Below are 21,206 nucleotides of genomic sequence, written 5' to 3'. Positions count from 1 at the left end.
AAGTGGTCTCTAGTGTCAGAAGAATTTATTTGGTTAGGCTCTTGTCCCTTGTTTCATTCTTTTCCTCACATATTTGTAAAGAGAATTCCTTTCCGCCATTAACCCAAAGTCATGAAGATGGTGTGTGTCGGTGTCCTCAACAATACAAGGAAATGGCTTGTTCCCAGAGACTTAGTTTAGAAACCTAAGGTGGAGCCACAGTTTCCTCTGTGCTCTCCCTCTCCCCTCCCTCTATATGTGTGTCTCCATCTCTCCTTCCCTTTCTCTCTGTATTTTCTTGCTTAGCCATACAGAGAACACCAAGGAAAGAGGCAAGGGAAGAAAGTTTCCTAGAACTCCTGGGATGTATCTATATGATATGATAGAAAACAAAACAAAAAAGCAGATGGTTTGGGGAAGATGGCTCAGTCATTAAAGTGCTTGCCCCATAAGTACGAGGACCTGAGTTTGTGTTCCCAGCTCCCATACAAAAAGTTGGGTGACATGTTGGAAAATGTGACCATGGAAGCTCACAAACCAATTAGCCTGGTCTCTGTGGTGAAGTTCCAGGTCAATGAGAGGTCCCATCTCCAACAAAAAGCAGAATTACCTTAGCACTGACATCCAAAGTTGTCCTCTGACTTGGACATGAACCATGTGAGACTCAGACTCCCTACCCCAACAATGAACATACATACACACACAAATGCACACGTACACATGTACATACACACACATACACATGCATGAACACACACACAAATGCATACACAAACATGAATGTATACACACACGCACGAATTAACAAACATACATAAATTTATACAGATACACATACACACACACACACACACGCACACGGACAAGGACAAAGTGGATGAGACCATTGTATAATATATACAGAGATTACAAGTTCCTCTCTATATGTTAACCTATCAGGAACAATAGTCTTTTAAGGCCACCAGAGTCTTGAGAGAGCAGTACCTGCAGACAGGAGTGGTGGTATGTGCCATCATTTCCCCCCAGCAGCATCCATGAGTCCAGGTAGGTTTGGTAAAGGAAGAAGTATGGACTTGATTGTTAGGCGTTGCTCATGTGTCAAGCTTAGGGCACATACTCTTACTTGTCTCCCTAAGCTGGTGACCTGAAAATGCAGAGATGTCCCTGAAGTCCTAAAACAACAGGAATTTGGAACCCCTGTCTCTTTATAAAGCTATTCTCTGTCTTTAATGGGAATGATGGTGCAGGATACAGGTGTAGGGATATTTCATTTGTATTTTAATAAATAAAGCTTGCCTGAGATCAGAGAGTAGAACAGCCACACTAGGCAGCCTTACAGACCAGGCCATAATAACACACACCTTTAATCCTAGTAGCCAGACTAGTTTGCCATAGAAACCAGGCGGCACATGCCTTTTATCCCAGAACTAGGGAGGATTATAAGATTATAAGGATTATAAGCAGACAGCTCTCTGTCTCAGTCTCATTCTGAGATACCTGGGGCACGAATGCCATTTAGGACTAAGGCTGAGGTAAGAGCCAGTAGCTGGCTGCTTTGCTCTTTGGGTCTTCAGGTTGAACCCCAATTTCTGACTCTGAGCTTTTATCATTGTGCTCCACACAGGAAAACTTCCTGGTTATCAGAAGCAGTGAACAGGTAGTGAGCTGCCTCTGGCTCCTGAGTGCTCTGTCTGGACATTTGTGCCTGACCCTGTGAATGCATTGTAAAGGAGACCCCCAAGCTTGTAGATACGGTGGGGGGCCCAGGATTCCAGTTCTCATCTGTGCTATGGGAGCCGGGCATGGTTTTGATAATACGGTTAACCTCTAGAAGCCCTGGTGCTTCATTTTCAAAATAGAAGCCATGAGACCCATCTCTTGGAGTCGCTGTGAGGATTAAATAAAGACATGTGAACACACTTAGATCAGTGTCTGGCATCAAAGGTGGTGCTCAACAAGATGTCAGGTGAATCCAGAGGAATGTAAAATCCTTTTCAACCATGAGATACTTTGATTTGTCACAAAAAAGAACTCCGTGAGCTCTTGATGCTTTAGAGTAACTGAAGAAGTGTTGAAGTAAGTGACCCAATGACATTTAACTGCCAGGGCAGACGATGAAAGTATGCTTAATGGCAAATTCATTATAGTGCTAGGAATAAAGCAGTTTGAAATAGTGTTTGATGTTTTTAGAGGAATTACGAAGTACTATAATAACCACACACAGTGCATGGTTTGGGAAGATGCTGTAAAAAGCCATAGAAGGTAACACTTGTGCTAAGTGGACAGAAGACAGGAATGATACTCTTGCTTGAAATTTGCATTTGGTCTGTTATTTGAGTTCGATGTATATTTATAGTATAAGACACCAAGTGGGCTGGTATCTTAAAAGCTATTGACTGAAGGAGTTCCCATAGCATCTCTCCCTCCTGTCTAAATAAGAGAGTTCTAGTCCTAATACAAAACTATATACAATAAAAACAAATATCAAGTATAAAAATTAGAATTACAACCAGCATAAACAATATCAAGCAAGAAACATAAGATAAATGTTTCAATAATTATACTATCCTAAGGAGTTTAAGTCTTGTGTTAGAAATAGCTTAGCCAAGTCATGAGAGGAAAGTAACTACGACTATCTAGTCTTCAACCCCCTTGAAATCCTGAGAAGGTAAATAATATTGCTTGAGTAAACAGGAAGTGCAATAAAGCAACTTCCAAAATGTGTAGTACATGACAGAGACAACTAGCTACTTGGACAATCATCCAAGATCTCATTTGCAATGTTGGAGCAATCAACTTTGGCTAAGGACTAGAGTAACTGACAGACCATTTTCAGAGGCAGGAAAATTTTCAAAACTTTCTTACCCTGTCTTAGCAAGGTTTGGCAGTCTTTTTGCTTGTATCCTGGTTGTCCTGTCCAAACACCATGCGTTTTGTCAGTGGTCCATGCATGGGCAGTTCCTTGCCCAAGGGCAGTTTTGCCAAGAAGAAAAGAAGCTCCAAATGGAGTGTCTTTGGTACTCAACATTCCCTCGGGAATAAATCAGTGCTGCCAGGAGCAATCGTGTCTCATGTCAACAGAACCCTAATTTATTCAAATGCCATATTTTACAGTTCTTTGAAGTGGTTAAAATTACCTATCTATTCGGAATACAATCTCTATGTATCTAAAGAACCTGATTAGTCTAACTATAAGTATGACAAACATATGATTATTGACCTATAATTCTACTTATATAACTTAAAGATTAAGACTTCATATTAGAATATTAAACAATCTTTAAACAACTGTGCAGCATATGAGGACAATAACCACAAAAAGTAAACAATGTATAAATGTCTTGATCAGAGGTAGAAATGTATAATGCAATGTGATAAATATATCGTAAAATTGTATCAATATACAAAATAAGCAGAGGTAGAAGCATGCATGCATACAATATGACAAAATAACTTTGCCTAGGTATACAAATATTGTAACCAGAAATAGTAGCATATTCAATATAATTTGAATTTGCACAATATAAGACTCTATACCAATGTAAATTGCCTATAAATAATAGCTTACAGGTATCCACTCTATTACTCACCATTATTATTAGTGTGAGTAAGCTCACACTAATCTACCTATTATCTCATTCAATTTCCCTTCCTTTTTATCCAGAGATCCCTGAGCCTACAAAATTTCAACCCCAACCCCAATCTTATGATTTAATTCATATTTTAACTAAATTTATAGGCTTCTAACTGTAAGAGAATCATTGAGGAAATGTCAAAGTCAATGGTTTAAAATCGACCCATTTAAACGGGATTTAAATTAGATTAATTCTATAGTAAAACTTTAGAAAGCATTTTATTTACAGTATTATTAATTTTTAATTTTGACAAAGGAGAAATGATTTAGTTATGAACTTGGGCAAATATTTGAGATTTAGGTTATATTTGACTTAGACATGGGAAAAGTCTGAGCTTGCAAACATTAACTTTGACTATCAGTTTTCTTCCTTTCTTTCTTCTTTCCTTTTTTCCTCCTTCCCTCTCTTCTATCTTTCCCTCCCTCCCTCCCTCCTCCCCTTCCTTCTTTCCTTCCTTTCTTCCTCCTCCCATTTTAATGGTAGCAATTCATATAACTTCAGCTAGCAAATTCATTATGTAGCCAAGAATGATCTTGAACTTCTGTTCTTTTCCCCTCTATCTTCCAAGTGCTGGGATTAGAGGTGTGCCACCATTACGAGTTTATGCAGTGCTGGGGATCAAACCAAGGGTCTCATGCATGGTAGGCAAACTCTCTCTACCACCTGAGCTACATCCCATTGTCATCCTTAACAATGAGACAGAAGAGGCAGATAAACTATTCATCATCAGGAATAAGAAGACAGTCTAGAAGAGGTCTTGGCAATATTGCAGTTACTCTACTTTTTAAAACTTTATAAGATGTTCAAGGAGCCAGCATTATTTGCAGTAAGATATCCTAGTAGATTTTGAATGACAATATATTGTCCACTTTAAGAATAATCATAATCTGTTCTTCATTATATATATATATATATACATATATACAAATATATATGTGCATATATATTTGAAATAGAATTTTTCCATGTAGTCATTGCTAGCCTCACACTCATGCTATAGCCGAGATTGATCTCAAACTTGCTATTGCCATGATCCTCCTGCCTCAACCTCCCCAATGCTGAGATACGGATACTTTTTTAAGTACTTTCACACACATCAGCTTATTTGATCTCCAGTCCTGTAAGTTATGCATCTCACAGATTTGATGCAATTCATAAATAAAGAAGATGCCTGTGTATCCAGGCAATTGTTTACCTTTATCCTCAGTCACATTGAGGTTAGACTCAAGCGGTTGCCAGTCCATTGCTCTACACATCACAATAGCTTCCTCTTTAGCTATCACAAACTCAAAACACACAGATTTCTCTGCTAAACCCAAAATTCATTTAGGAAAGTGTTGACTGTATTGCTAGTCAAAAGGACAGGGTTTGTTTCCTGTGAGAAACACTGAGAAGATGATTGCATATGGGCTAGGATTTGAGATCTTTCTAGATTATATTTGACCCAACTCCCTAAAGAGAAACTTAGGAAGTAAAGTTGGTTCCTAAAGTTGGGTCAAATAGAAGGATCTCAAATCCTAACCTCTCTCTCTGACCTTACGGCATCTCATCCCTTTCCTTGCGACCAGCAATGCTAGAAGGAGCTAATCTCCATCAGCCATGCTGTTAGAGGACTATGTGGGGCCTGTTCTGGGTTACTCTGCCTTGTGGTTTCAGGTCTAACCTTGAATGGCTCCATTATATAAGCAACAGCCTTGCCCTGAGTAACTCCATTTCTAGTATAGGGCCAAGAAAGAATGACTCTATATTTTGCTTACACAAGTACGCAACCACGATTTGGCAGAATACCAGAAGGCACACACATTATAATTTATTTTATTCCAATAAAAATGGCAGCTGCAAATATATATTATATTGGAAATACCAGACACATGGAATTATTAATCACAGTGGCTATAACTACCTCACCTGGAGCTGTAAAAGGAGCATTGTAAGACCCAAATGTGTCAGGTATCCTGACAGTTATCAAGGTCACTTGTCATAATCCTCATTCAGGAAAATTTGTACAATGTAGCTTTCCTACCTCTGTCTCTCCGGCTCTAGGTCAAGTGCAGTTTCTATCACCCATGACACTCGGCCCACTGCAAACTGACCCTGGGAAGCTTGCCACCCAGGCCTGCAGCTGGCATCTTCACACCCGAATGGCTTCGTGCCTTCCTCGGGCCCCTGCAGACCTTCTCAGTCTAGCTAGTGCCCGTGTCAGCTAGCTTTCTGCCTCTGCCTTCTGAATAGCCTCTTTGAACTCTGCACTCGATATTGTATGATGTGAAATAAATATGTCAACTGAGAGTGAGAGAGAGAGAGAGTACTGGCAATTTTGATTAGAATCAAAGAATTTGAGATTGCCAACGGCCAGCTAACAAGCAAAATTGGGATGACTTGTTAGTTAAATTGAAGCCAATGAAATGAATACAGCTTGCGAATTTATTGCTATCCAATGAACTTCAATATTGTGGAAAGGCACAAATATATTTTTGACATAAGACGCTCACCACCCTACCCTTGGCTGAGGCTGTGAAAGTCTGCCTGCATTTTAGATTCTTCAGCATGAGATGTAAGTTTCCAGATCTCATTCAGTTCCCTGTTTCTTCTCCCCATCATGTTGTAGTTGAATCTGTATCCTCCACTTCACCCAAGCCTCCTCTTACTTATCCCGGCCTTCCTCATTGGCACCCCATTGCTTCCTACATAGCAGCTCACTGTCCAGATCATCGTAGTTTTCAAAACTTGTGCCCAGTGTGTATGAAGAAATAAAACATGAAGGTTGTTAAAAATGTCAAACCTTGGATAGAACAGATGACTCAGTGGTTAAGAGCACAGGCTGCCCTTCCAGAGGAACCAGGTTCCATTCCCAGAGCCCACAGGGTTGTTCACAATCATCTGTTAATCCAGTTTCATCTGTTACTCCATTAAATGCCCTTTTCTGGCTTCTGTAGGCACTGCACACACATGGTGCACAGACATACATGCAGGCAAAATGCCCAAACATATAAAAAATCATTAAAGTACTAAAAATGCTAGGAAAAGGAAGACTCAGAAAGCATAATGGAGTTTAATAATTTCTGTTCTGTTAGTGTTTGCTTATAACTGGGAGGAAAGAAAAAGTTTTTTCTTTATTTATTTATCTAAAATTCATAATCATAACCAATTGAAGTGACTGGAATGAATTATTCCAGAAGTTTGATTGATTTGTAAAATGGGACAACAAAATTGCAAACTTTATAAAAGTCAGTTCAACTACCCTTGAACTTACTTGATCAATCAAGAAAGTAGATTTTCTTTAGCCAAAGGATGTCTAGAGTGAGCCTGATTGCTATGGCCAGGGCTGCCTATTGGAAAAGACGCACTCCCAGAACAGTGGAGTGGGGAAAGTGCTCAGAGGCAGGAGGGGCTTCGCACCCCACAGACATGATGAAGTACTCAGGATGAGGTGGCCTGGTGAATGGGCTTGCTTGTGGGGAGCTCCAAGTCTGATTAATTTAAAAGGGAAACCCTCAGTGTGATTTATGGGTCCTTGTAGACTCATGGAGGTCAAGGGAAATGAACAGAGAAGCCATGTGGATGAGCCATGAAGAAAGATGGAGAGCTGTTACTTTAAACTTCAAAGTATTTAGTGTTCTGATCATAGTTGAAGAAAATAAGACAATCACTCAACATACATACACACAAAACACAAGGGGAGAAGAAGTCAGTTGTGTCCCAAACCTGGCGGAGATTAGAGCACAGCACAACGTCGGAAAAAAATGTGCTTTGTCTCACAATCAAAGTGAAAGTCAAAAAGGAAGGAATCTTTGTCTTCTGCTACAGAGACAATTTCAAAAGGACTTGCTTTACTCCCTGCTGTTTAAATCCCTTCTTCTGAGAATGTTATTTGGCCCGGTTTCCCCACGCAGGTTCCCAAGAAGAGCCCAGGGGAGAGCAAATGCCGTTTTCCCACCGTCAGGTTCTGGGATGAAGTCATTTAAACTCCTTAGCAATCTCCAAAGCTTCCAGAGTTTGGAATCTGGTCAAAAGCATTTTCTTTTGCCCATCAGCGTGTGTGGACATCTGTCCACACGTCCCTGCTGTTGTTTGTCCCCTTACTATTTTAGCTTCTTTCCTTTTAAACAGCTTTCTAAGCTTTTAAGCAGATTATCTTCCTGTGCGACCATGAGACTTTTAAATTGCAACCTAAGGTCTGCAGATTTAAGAAAGACATTAGCAGAGAAGGTGTTTTCCCTTCTTGAATAACACTGTAGGGGAAAAGGAGAAAGAAATTCAATTCTTCATCTCTGGTCTTCCTTCCAGAGCTATCAAATGAAAAAGAAACCTCGGCACTCTCTTCCTCCTACTGAAGGACTGTTTTTCACTGGTGCGAGACCGTGTTTCACTGGTGGAGGACTGTCTCCTAGTTGGGATTCTTAAGACCACAAAGACAGGCCTGTGAAAAATATTCACTGCTGCTAACATCTAAGCTGTGTTCATACACCATGAGCTTTTAAGATACACAAACTCCTTTCCCTCATCTACCTCACTCGTTTAAAGTATTTTATATTAATTGATTTTATATAGAAGGTTTTTAGCTAACTCTATAAAGGTGCATCATGGATTTACTGCGGCCACTGTGTTCTACACCCAGGGTGGTGGAGAAGATGACTGTGTAGTCTTGAAGTTGTTTTTGACCTGTCTACCTCCTCCCACCCAACAAGAGGCAAAGCTTCTCTGCCTTAGAGGTTTCACTTGGACGTGAGACCAATGCTTCCATCAAAGAGGAAGCTTGGCTTTGACAAGGGGGTAGGTGCACACTTTACATCAAGAGTTGTGCTACTGGGTGAGCAGGTAGGATGTGGTGGGTGGTGTTTCTAGCTGCTTCTTCAGGATCTTAGTCTTTCAGTACTTAGGCTGTGGAGACTTCATTTCCCCTTCAGAATACTATTAGTGGGTCCAATATTAACTAAAAAAGACATTTTATGATACTGTATGATTTTATGATTCTATACTTGCCCTTGGAGTACCAAAGTAGCAATTTAGTGTTTCATGGTCACTGAAAAGATATCATGTATACATCTGACTGTAAAACCTTCTAGGGAAGGCTTAAGAGAAGACATGCTGTAGGGCAAAAGTTTAAAAACATGTAAAAAAAAAAAAGGGAAGAAGTGCCAAGAGTATAAAATAGCATTTGCTGTTGGACTTAGAGTGTTAGGTCCTCCATTTGTAAATAAACTCAGAATATACAGTGTCATCATCATAATTGCAATGACTGTAGGTACTAGGTATCATGTGGTCCTAAAGGTGAGGCTCAGTGGTATTCAAGTTTTTCAAGGTTATATTATATGGGTAAGAAAGGACATTGTATTCAAAGCCATACCTAATTCATCCATTTCCTAAGTAGAGAGATGAACTGGTCACTAATAACATAGATCATAAAATCTTAGTCAATGCCATAGAACTTAAGAGATAGAGGAAGCTTGCCAGACCACAGTGCATATCTGTATTGTTCTAAATGATTGTAACACTGATGATGGAACCATCCACCTATCACTCAGCAGTCTCATGACTATGATGCTTCAGATTTTGACCCTATTTAAGCAACAAACAAAAGAAAGATTGAGAAGAACAAAGAAGTCTCTAAAGTTGGAAAATGGTTTAAAGATTCTTCTTTTTTTTTTCAACTGCTGTCCTGGGCTGATAGATAACTATGGGCAAAGTTTGCTGAATTTGACTAAACAAAGGGATAATTAGGAAATATCTTTAGCTGTCAGAGAGATGCGAGACTCATATGTGTTGCTATAATGTACTGTAAAATGTTTTGATTTTGAATAAGCCATCAAAATGTTCTGAAAATGTCAGTATGGCCAGACTCAATGACAAATAAAGCTTTCAGGAACACTGATGTTTATCATGGTTTGAATGTGTCTTTGGAAGCTTAATTCCACTGCAAAGGTGTTGACAGGATGGGGAGAGGTGACTAGATCTCCAGGTCTCTGCCTTCCTGGAACTAATACAGTGATGGTGGGAAATGAGTTAGTTATCATGAGAATAGATTTAGATGAAAGGATGGGTTCAGCCTCCTTCCACGCTCCTGGTTTCTCACGTCTTCTTGCTCTTTTTCCTCATCCTATTGGATGTTACAGTGTGAAGACACTCATCGGATGTGGGTCCCTTGAACTTGGACTTCCCAGTTTCTAAAACAATGAATCAAATGATTCATTTTGACATCACCCAGTCTTGGATGTTTCAGTAAAGCAGCACATAAAGACTACTGGTATTCAGTAACTATTAGTTAAGTAAATGAGCCATGTATTTTCCAAGACTCTAGAGAAGAATCCTTCCTTGATTCTCCCATATCCTGGTGTCTGCTGGAAGCGCTAGCCTTGTGGTACTATTACTTTAATCTTTAGCTCTTTGCTCACATAGCCCTTTTATCTATGTTACAGTGCATCTCTGAGTCTACCCTCTTATAAGGACTATCTCTTAGGATTTAGGCTCTTACTTAATTCAGTTACATTAGCCATAACTGTATCCCATTGGACACTCTGAAGTTCCAGGTAGAGATGAATTGGGGGGCTACATTAAACTCCAAAAATCCATTATTTTTTGTTTTCTATAAAACCACTTAAAGAGACACAGAGAGATTATATACTGCAAAATATGTTGCTTATTTATGATGGTTGTTAAGAATGGCTTTGGTGACCATAAAATATTGGAGTGTTTAAAGTTTGACTATCCAAGAAAGAATGGACACAATTAGGAAAAAACTCTTTGCCACAGTTAAGCAACTATCCATTTGGTCTCTAATGGAGATTGGGATATCATACCCACATATACGTTTGCCTTAAAGACTGAGATGACTCCTGATCAGCCAATGGGCTCTCAAGGAACTTTTCTGTGTAATGGACCTGCCTCAGATGAGTTAAGTGGACTCTGGTTGGCGAATACCTTGAGGAGATGAGGAATGGCACAGTTCTCTAAAGACAGATGATGTGATAGCCTGTGTGGTCTAATGACATGAGTTTCTAGAGTACCCCCTGTTTAAGATGCAAATGTGCCTGAGAGAACTGAAGGATAATTCCTTTAGATGTTCATTGAATAGCAGGCTCTTTTAAATGCATTGAGAGATGATTTTCAAGAGTAACTTAATTACCATCAATTTTCACTTGACATGCAACTCCATTCATTCCGGATAACATGACTAGATTATACAATAATTCTAGTTAATCACTAGACATTTTCTCATCAGAGACAGCCACTTCTTAAATGTCTGCAGCAAGAGTTCTGCCTTCTATTGTTTTTCCCAAGAAGAAGAAGAAAAGTAATGAAATCAGAAATAATATATCATTGAGTGAAGATTATAAAATATAAGTAAGCACAAACAAGTTTAAAAGTCCCACCATTTTTACCCTTCTGTAATACGAAACAAAACAAAATTCATCACAGTTATATTTTATTATGGACTCTGAATTTGCTTACTCCATGTGTATAGGCCTGCATTAAACTTTGTTTTATTGTTTACTTGTGTATATATCTGTGTGAGAATGGACACATGAGTGCATGTTCTCGTTGAAGCCAGGGGATGGCACTGGACACCTGGGTCCAGAGATTCAGGCAGCCAGCTTCCTGATATGGGTGTTAAAAACTGAATGTGCGGCCTCTCTAAGAGCAGCAGGAACTCTTGTCCCTCCCTGGGCATTTCTGATATAGAAACATGTAACTGGGTCATATGTGGCAGGTTGGGACCAGAGTCATTCGCGCAGAAAATATCAAGCATTTTCCACATCGAGTAGCATAGACTCCCGAAGAACCTGCATTGAGTTTACTCTTTTGCTAATGTGTCTACTTTTTCCAGAGAGTAAGTTTTTTGGCTGCAGTCCCACTGGGAAGGAGGGTCACAAGAACTGCTGTGCAGGCACCAGGGTACCTGGTTGGTGAGTCCTGGGAAGACAGAAGGAGAGCTAGGCTGGAGGTTCAGCAAGAAGATACTGCCACTGAACAAGAAGAAGCTTGCTGAAACAGACATCGTTGTGGCTGTGTTTCCCCTCCAAACCAGCAGCACTGTCGCCTTTGTTAAGGCGAAGAGGTACTTTTTCCACTCAAAAGGATGCTCACAAATGCTTTCCAAATACACTTACCATTGTTGTGGGTTCTCACTTCAAACAGTTTTCAATTCATTTTTTTTTTTTTGCTAAAGCCACTGAGCCAATACAAATTCATTGTAATAAGTAGGTGGTAAGAGAATATTTAGATGTCTTTTGTACAAAACCTTTGAGATAATGTCAGAGGAAACATATAGGCTTCATTTACCTTTATTTCTGATGCTGGCTAAAGGGAAAGGCAGATGTCCTTTCATGAATATTGTCTATTAACCCCCAGAGGTTTTGTGTGAACTGTTGTGTTTAACTTAACTCTCCAGAAAGAAGGGGACCACGATTTGCTTTAAATTGTTACTTACACAGTGCAATGTCTCAGGCTTTAGCGCTTACTTGATTGCATTTAGACATTACATTGACAAAGGAATGGACTGCATTAAATTAGCATCAAGCACAATGAATGGTAATTGCAAGACTGTCATTCCTACAAGTGCAAAATTGATGTGTTCTGCAAGCCCATTCCATTGTGTGCCATGGGAAAATCACAGAAGCATGTTGTTATGAGCAGAAAAACACAATGTAATGGCCCTGTTAACGTGTCTTGGTGTTTTTCAGCAATGGTATTCCTTTCCACCTTTGTTTTGGTCTCATACTCATTCTTCAAATCCCTTCTGATCTAATTTGTATGCTCATAATCCAGCCCCGCCAGACAGGAGCCTGGATGTCCAGGCAAACGTTGTGGAACAATTCCTTCTGTGTGTGGCACCTCGTGTGAAGAATGGCAGCGCAAACAACCCCCGTGTATTCAGAGAGTATGAATGGGTACTTATGTAAAGCTTCTTAGATGAGACACAGCAAGGGCTTACAGCAAACTTTCCCCAAATGCTATACATTCGTTTAGAAAAAGAAGGGTGCTTTATAGGCTTCTGGGGCTTAGGAGAAGTGCCAGCTACTGTTCTTTTACTCTTCTTGGGGGGAAATAAAGCTTCACCCGCTGAGTGAATTTCTTCCAGTCACATGAGCACAGAGTATATCCCAGTGAAAACATGTACATACATTGGGCTCTTAGACTTTCATTGTCCATGTGGAATTTACTACAGACTCAAAGGCTAGACTAGACTAGTTCTGAAATAAAGGATGTTCTAAGTTGACTGAGCATATTTTTAGTATCTTTGTAGACTGAGGTCAGCTGAGAGCCACCCCTAAAGCTGTTTTGAGTAAGGTTAGTAATGATGGTGCTAATGACAATTTGAGCCGACACGCTTTCAAACTTAAGCAGTGTTGGGGGTGGGAGCACACAAATACCAATGGGCTGCATTTGACCGTGGAGTCTGATGTGGGATGGCTAAGCCTGAGTCCCCTTTTAGAGGTCCCTTTCTTTGTCACACAGCGAGACTCTTTACATTGTAACGTTTCAATCAGTGCGGGACTCTGGGTAACTGTGTACCAAGGTCAAGTCTTTAGTAAACAACAAAGAAGTTCCCTCCTAAGGTGGGAGAAGGATTCACTTTACCCATAGAAACAAAGGCAACCATTTGCAGCAGAAGAAGCACTAGACAGATAGTTGAGTCTTATAAAGGTGTTTGAAGACGGGGCTGGAAGTCGCCTCTTCCATACCTTTGTTGCAGAATGTCCCATCATAGGCTGTGTTAGAGCAGTCACAGGAATATCCGTGGTATTTCTCGATGCATTTGCCTCCATTTTCACAGTTGGCCCCGTAGCTGGTGCAGTGGCCTGAGCATCCAGATTTGAATCCGGATGTGACCTTTGCCCTTTCTTCCAAGTCAAGGGTCACTCCATTCATCCTCAAGGAGCGAATACAGCCCAGGAAACCCTGCTGGCCGCCAGCACCACCTGGGAAAAACAGAAAGCACAGTTCAGATGGGACAGGTCACCTCGGCAACTGCTTTTCTACTCAACCTGTTTTGAAATTACAGCAGAAGACAAGCTGGTAAGTCTTTTCCCTTTCGAGTTGGTCCAGAGTAAACAGAAAGAGTTGAAGCTTTCCCTTAGGCTGTGGTGTCTAATTAAAAACGGCTGTCTTCTGAGACGAAGTAAACTTGCCCCAGACACAAAATGTTTGTAGATAGGCAAAAATGTATAATCTGGATTCTTATGGAAAAGACGCTCACAGAAGTCTTTAGTTTCTTTGTTCTTTAATCTCAGAGTGCTCAGTTCTCTAGCATTATCTGTTGAACTATAAAGGCAGAGAGACATGAATACATTAGCATAACTAAGTAAGCCAATTAGTCAGAAGGCATAAATTCATTTGAAATGTCATTGTGCTTGGTGAGTCTTATCTCATGTTTTGCTTTGAAGTTTGCATTGAGATACTCAGGACTTGGTGACTGGGATGGCTGGAGGTTTGAACAGAAATAGGCTTGTTACAGTTACTAATATTCCAGGTTGGTTACAGTTACTAACATTCCAGGTTGGGTTTCATTGCTTTTGTCACAGTGCCGTTTCAAGACATAAAGCAACACTATGAAATGCTGTCCTCAGGATACGGCATGGGTACAGCCATCATGAGCACACAGCAACTGAGGATACCTGCATAAGATCTGCAGAGAATGACCCCTTCAGCATCCCAGCATGGATGGAAGCTCTTGAGGCCCTAATGAAAGTCCACAGGGCAAGAAAAGACATGAGGATGTATGAAAAACTAGCTGGGATGGAAAGAGGGTCAACGGGAATGCTAGAGGAGTAAGAGAGATGAATAGAAGCAATTTATCATGTATGGAATAGTTAAAAGGTTAAATTTAAAAATGACATCTGGCATGCAATGATGTGTTCATTATAACTTCTGGAGTAGGTTATAGAGCAAGGCTGAGTTTTATAAGCGTGAAAATATTAAAGAGGTCTGATGTACATAGAGGGACCCACAGAAGCACTGTCAATTTAACAAAGTCTGTAATTATCTGGATGCTTTTAAAACTGGAGCAATCTCTATTGTGGGTTCGTAGATCAGTAATATGATTATATATGTATAAACACACATATAACATGATAATATTATATATGGTAAAATATATTATATATGACATGAATGTGTATATATGTATAAATAGGACATTAAAACAGAGAACAGAAAAGAGACTTTATTTTTGAAGGAAAGAGGACACATGAGGAGGATGGAAGAGGGAGGGTGGAGGGAGTGAATGAGAAAGGACAATGATGTATACATATGAAGGTGCCGTAATGAAATCCATCATTTCATATGTGAACTAAAGAAAAGACAGTGTAAAAAGAACCAAGCTGACTACTCAAGCATTACTCTCCAGGACAGTGTGTGTGTGTGTGTGTGTGTGTGTGTGTGTGTGTGTGTCCAAATCCATAGGCTGAGTGCACGGTGCCCTTGACAATGCATGGTGGTTTGCCTCATCTGTTAGACAAGAACAGAGGATGCTTGAATTTCATCTTTCCAACCCGAGCATCTGCTTCCCCTGCCCTCAGAACTGGCACTCCATATTCCTGGACTCTGGAGCTTGTAGTGAATTATACTGCCAATTTTCTTGTTTCTCTAACTTCCACAGAACAGGGTGTTATATTTCCTTGTTTTAATAACCCCTCAAGCCAATTCCTTAACAAAACTCTCAGTAAATTAAAAAAATGTGGGCTTCTGGGGAGATGGTTCAGCAGGTAAAGTGTTTGGTACATAAGAACCCTAGTTCAGATTCTCAGCACCCAGGTAAAAGTCAGGCATGACAGCATTATGTGTTACAGTCAGTGCTGTGTTAAGGGAGACATGTGAATGTTAGGGTCAGCTGGTCTATCTTGAATGAAAACTCCAGGTTCAGGGAGCTGTCTAACATATAAGAAGAGGACACTAAATGTCAGCTTTTGTTCTTCACAAGTACATGCACAGGCGAGAATATCAGCACATGTGTGCCTGCACACATGCATATATATATATATATACACACACACATGCACGAATGCACACACAGGCAACATGCACACACACATGCATGCACAGACACACACACATGCACACAACTCAGGCACACATGCATGCACACACACAATACACATGCATGCACACACTCACACACATGCCCCCACACATGCACACACACAATACACACATGCATGCACACATACACATGCCCCCCACATGCACACATACATATACACATGTAAACACACACACTACAACATGCACACATACAAATGGAGAGGTCAATAGGGCTCCGTTGTTTGGATAAGATAGTTAGGCTAGAGATGCAGTCAGATCACTCAGCCATTATCCTGGTCAAAAGCGCACCAGCCAGTAGACTCACTAACAAGGACTAGTGACTGATCAAAGACTGGATCACAGGATGGATCAGTATCTGGTTATGCCCATATGTCCTTCTTATCAGGGAAATGGAAAATGAATCTACTGCCTTTTTGAGCCCAAGCTTACAGTACTTTACGCGGGTCATATATTGATTTGAATAACCATTCTCTAAAGTAGCATCTTGTTTTTATAAAATATTTGACTAGAGGATTAATTGAAGAGAGTCCAGCGTCCTTTTGGATCAAAGCTATGGATAGTAAACAGAAAATGAAGTTATTAAACACGCTGCTTTGAAGGACTTGCCATCCTGCCATCTGCTAGGCAGTGCAGCTTCACACCTCTGTGCTGGAGAGAATGAGAGCCTCTGCCTCCCTTGGAAGCGATTCAGCCCCGCAGTCCCCTTTTGTGGGTTAGAATTTCAATTTGGCTCGGACCACTTTTGCTGCTCTGGTTTTTGTTCTTGCAGTGAGAGATTTTCCAAAAGGCCTTTTATTACATGAGTGTGTAGCTATTTGAATTTTTACCACTAGTCAATTAAGACAATTAAACCCTATCAAAACTATGCTGAAAAATTTAAAAAGGCTGTTTTTAGATATCCCCCCTCCTGTTTGCCTAATTACCATGGGAATAGTTCTGGGTTTTGTGTGTGTGTGTGTGTGTGTGTGTGTGTGTGTATGTGTGTGTGTGTATGTATGTATATATATATAAATATGTGTGTATATATATAAATATGTGTATGTATATATATAAATGTGTGTGTATATATATGTGTGTGTATGTGTGTATATATAAATATGTGTGTGTATATCTATAAATGTGTGTGTATATATATATATATAAATATGTGTGTATATATATATAAATATGTGTGTGTGTGTACTGATAAGTAAGATGCATAACTAAAACAAGTTACGCCACTCAGACATTACTGCCTTTATTTTTAGGGGAAAACTTTGTCTACTTAAGAATATTCAACCTTCATTTTCATTTTGTGTGTATGGGTGTTTTGCTGGCATGTATGTCTGTGCACCATCTGAGTGCAATGCCAAGAGATGCCAGAAGAAGGCATTAGATACCTGGAATGGGAGTTACAGACAGTTCTGAGGCACCACGTGGATGCTAGGGACTGGGTCCTCTGGAAGAGCAGCCAGTGGTCTTAACTACTGGACCAGCTCCCTAGTCCCTACTTTTGTTTGTGAACATACATAAATATAAAAATCAGGAAAGGCATAAGGAGACGGGGACATAACAGGCATTGTCCTCAAATTTGCTTTCTATACTTCAAGTATCATGACACATTTTCCAAGCAATGCAGCATAGTCAGGACATCTTGTTTATTATTTCATAAAACATCTTTGTAATGATGCTGCCACTCCCTTTTGCCATTCCATCACTAATGGAATTTTGTAATTTTAACTTTCTGTGAGAGTATAATAGTATGAACTTTGTAAATATCTCAGAACATCTCAGCATACTTCTTCAGTTTTCAATTTTGCTGTTCTCTCTCTCTCTCTCTCTCTCTCTCTCTCTCTCTCTCTCTCTCTCTCTCTCTCTCTCTGTATGTATTTATATGTGTGCAGGTGCCAGTGCATTTATAGAGAGCAGAAGTCTCTTTCTCAATTGCTCTCTGCTTTTTTGTTTGAGTCAATGTCTCTGACCGCACCTGGAGTTCTCTGATTGGATAAAGTGTCTGGCCAATGAGCCCCATGGTCCTCCTGTCTCCAACTTTTCACTTTGGGGTTATAGGTGCATGCTTCCAAGTTTAGCTTTTTGCTTTTTTCCGTGGGTGTTGGGGGTCCAAACCCAGGTCCTGATGTTTGTGTATCAAGTACCTTATTGCTGGTATATTTTAAAGGCCTTTAAGAACAATGTACCAATTTACACTTTATCAAAATGGAACAAATGCATATTTGCTTTTTACATAATCCTGATCTGGTGATGTATCCTATTGTGTTTACGTCAGTTTCATTAAATGGGAAAAAAAATCATTACTTTGATTATTATAATGAATTATGTTGTATTTTTCTTATTTTTAAATTGCTGCTTCATATTTTTGTTTTGGAGGGGATAAGTGATGATATGTTTTTATTGGTTGGTGTTAATATTTTGAGTTTTAAAACTATGCTGATTAATTTTGTAACCATGTCCTCTAGTTTGTAATTTTTGAGTTGTAGATGGTACTTTTTTCCCCTATAAAAGTTTTGAGTGATTGTGAATCCACACTAACATTCTTATTTCTGCTTTTGGTATTTGATTTGTAATGACTTTTGGCAATATAAACTAATATAATCATTTAATTATATATTATTTATAATTATATATTTATTATATATATTCTATATAGAATTCTATGTAACACCTTGCAGTTTTTTCTCTTAACATTTTAATCCCTTCTTCCTCCCTCTGTCATTCTTTCACTCTCTTCCTCTCCCTCCTTCTGCCCCCATTTCTTTGTTCCTTTCATAGTGCACAGCACTATGGATGGAACCAGGACCTTGTGTGTGCCAGGCGTGCACTCTAAGCCATATCTCTAGCTGTATAGCAACAATATGTGAGTATAGTGTAATTTACATTTAGTCACCCATTGGACTACATTTTTTAAAAAATTCTCTTCTTAGTTTATAAAGCAAGCGAGTGAAGTGTCATTTCTCTGTGCACTGAAGCTAAGCTCTTTCCCTTCTGAGGTGGTATCCTGATTCATTTACGTGACTCACTGAGCTGGAAAGTGCATTTGCTGATCTACTTGACACGAAGAAAAATCTTTTATCCTGATCATGGTCATTATATATTATGCAAAAGATGTTAATGCACCAGAACCAGTAGAAGTTAGTGAGTTCAATTTACTGCTTTGTAGAAACCTTTCTTGGTGGCAAATGTCATAAGTTTAAATTATAGGTCTTCAAGGAAAAACGCTACTGAACCTTTGTTTAATTAGCAAATCAACACATTGTCATTGGGAAGAGCCCCCTGCCATGCCAGGCCTTCATGCACATTAGTCAGACCTGTGGTAATTATCCACGGTGAAATGTGAGTTTAATTTGTATATCATTTTTCATCCGAAATGCTAGGCAAGTATCTCAATTAAAGATTAATTATGAAAGTGTTGTAACTACCTATAATGAATAATACAACCATCAAGTGCACAGAACATTTGGGCAAAATAATCAGGTGTTCCATTTAAAAATAATGGTTGGAAATAAAGATTGAGAGGAATTAGGAAAAACACATTGTCCTCAAACCCAGAGCTCAACAGTATCTGAAGTGGTAAGTCTGACCCCCAGGGCACTTTCATCTGATCAGACTGGCCACTTATTCACCATAGAAAGAAAGCACGCCAAAGGTTGCACACTTGAACCTGATCCCTTTTAGAAGTGCTTTTTTTTTATAATTTAAATGTGTTTATTTCACTACTGTGAAAAAGTTTCTGCCCTTGCAGCATGGAGAAATTTATCGGGAGACTCAATATGTACATCACGTGTTAGGAGGTGGTGACCACTGTGAGAAGAACAGTCAAGCAGGGTTAAGTGGGGTCTGGAGTTGGCACAGGATCAGTCTTAAGTAGGGCAGTTAAGATGGAGTGCACCAAGAAGAGACAGAAACAGAATAGATAAAAATGCCCCCATGATAAAGGGGTGATGGGGTGTTCCCCTGCAAGGTGCAGGGCAGGAGGGCAGTACAGGGTGCTCAGGGGAGTGAAACCTGGATCATTTCATAGATTCTGTAAGTAAAGCGCTAGGAAAAGCAGTTCTAAAATGATGCACAAGGATATTCTTCTTTTAAGAGTACTTTATAGAAGATTTTTATGTGTGTAAATGTTTCGCCTGTATGTGCATATATGTACCACGTGTGTGCAGTGCTCAGTGATGAGGGTGTCGGATCCCACAGAACTAAATGACAGATGATTGTGAGCCACCATGTGGGTGTTGGGAACTTAACCCCAGGTCCTCTGCAAGAGCAGCATGTGCTCTTAAGCTCTGAGACATTTCTCCAGCCCCCAGACACTGTTTTTGCCTACAGGTTAATGTTGCTGGAATCACAAATAGCCACCCACCACGCTGATGCTAGGCACCAGTTGGCATGGGTGGGCAGGTCAGTGAACAAGAATGAGGAAACATGAACACACTGTTTTTGCATCTCCTTGGCCGTGTAGTCTTCCCAAGTTCTCCTTAGGTCTTAGTCCTTTTACATGCAATGCCAGTACAACAATATGTACCCTGAAGGCACATGTTAATTCTCGTCGATAGAATCCAATACTTCGTGTTGAAGCCCAACTAATGGCAGATATTATGATTGCCACTAGTGTAGAGTATAATCAGAATTCCACAGCATCAAAAAGTGAAATCATAGACTTGATGAATAGACATAGATTTGAAGCCAGGGGAGCTGAACTATGTTACTTATATTCTTTAGTCAAGCTTTTGAAGCCTTAGACCCCAATTTGAATTTGGCTGTATATAAGCTATCTAGGGCCTCTTAAAGAAGGCTAGACAAGGCCATAAGGATGAGAACTGAATGTAATTGGTGTCCTTACAAAAGAAGAAGAGCCCCTGGGGATGGTGTATTCACACAGAAGAATGTCCCCATAAGGAACCATCAAGAAGATGGGGGTATCAAAGCCAAGGAGAGGCCTCAGAAAGAAAGAATCTCACTGATACCTTCATCTTGGGTTTCCAACCTCTAGAACGATGAGAAGATAAATATCTGTAGGCCAACTCACCCAATCTGTGGTGTTCTGTTCTGGAAGCTTTAGCAGAGAGATAGCTAGCAAAGGGTCATCATTGAGCTCCCAATTCAGCCTGCCTGAGGAAATGACCTTGGAGCCTTCAAACCTTCAAACAGCATCCTTTCGTGGAAAGCTCAGGCTTAGGCTAGGTGTTATCTCATCTTGGAGGACCACACCAGGATCACAGGACCTGTGAGCTGGCAGGGAGCTCTTAATGTGCTACTGGAATATTATCCACGACTATGACTGCTATGTCTGGTTGGCCTACTCTGATCTTGGCTCTTCTGTGTGACAGCTACAGCTGTCCCAGGTGTTGGCAGCTAAGAGGCAAAGGCAGCTATGTACTTGGATAAGCCACTCAGAGCTGCAGATGCTGAACCTACCATTTCTCCTGCTCTATATGCTACCATTGTGTCTTATGTTTTGATCACCTTGTCTCCTACCACCACCAACTACTACCACCACCACCAACCACCAACCACCACCACCATCACCAATTGCAAATTATGATGCCAAAGCACGTG

General features: G+C 40.1%; 1 protein-coding gene across 1 annotated transcript in view; it reads right to left on the bottom strand.

Moving 5' to 3' along the window:
• The window catches only part of Cntnap2 (contactin associated protein 2), a 1,600,222-nt gene that overhangs the window by 254,395 nt on the left and 1,324,621 nt on the right, over nucleotides 1–21,206 (bottom strand). The window contains exon 19 of the mRNA XM_050164469.1: nucleotides 13,298–13,534. Within this exon, the coding sequence (XP_050020426.1) occupies nucleotides 13,298–13,534 (237 nt within the window). The remainder of the gene's footprint in view (nucleotides 1–13,297; nucleotides 13,535–21,206) is intronic.

Source organism: Alexandromys fortis, unplaced genomic scaffold (assembly GCF_014885135.2).
Source record: "Alexandromys fortis isolate MF-2015 unplaced genomic scaffold, M_Fortis_MF-2015_v1.1 scaffold_133, whole genome shotgun sequence".
NCBI lineage: Eukaryota > Metazoa > Chordata > Mammalia > Rodentia > Cricetidae > Alexandromys > Alexandromys fortis.
The sequence above is the reverse complement of the archived record's forward strand: the minus strand, read 5'-3'. Positions and strand labels throughout refer to the sequence as shown.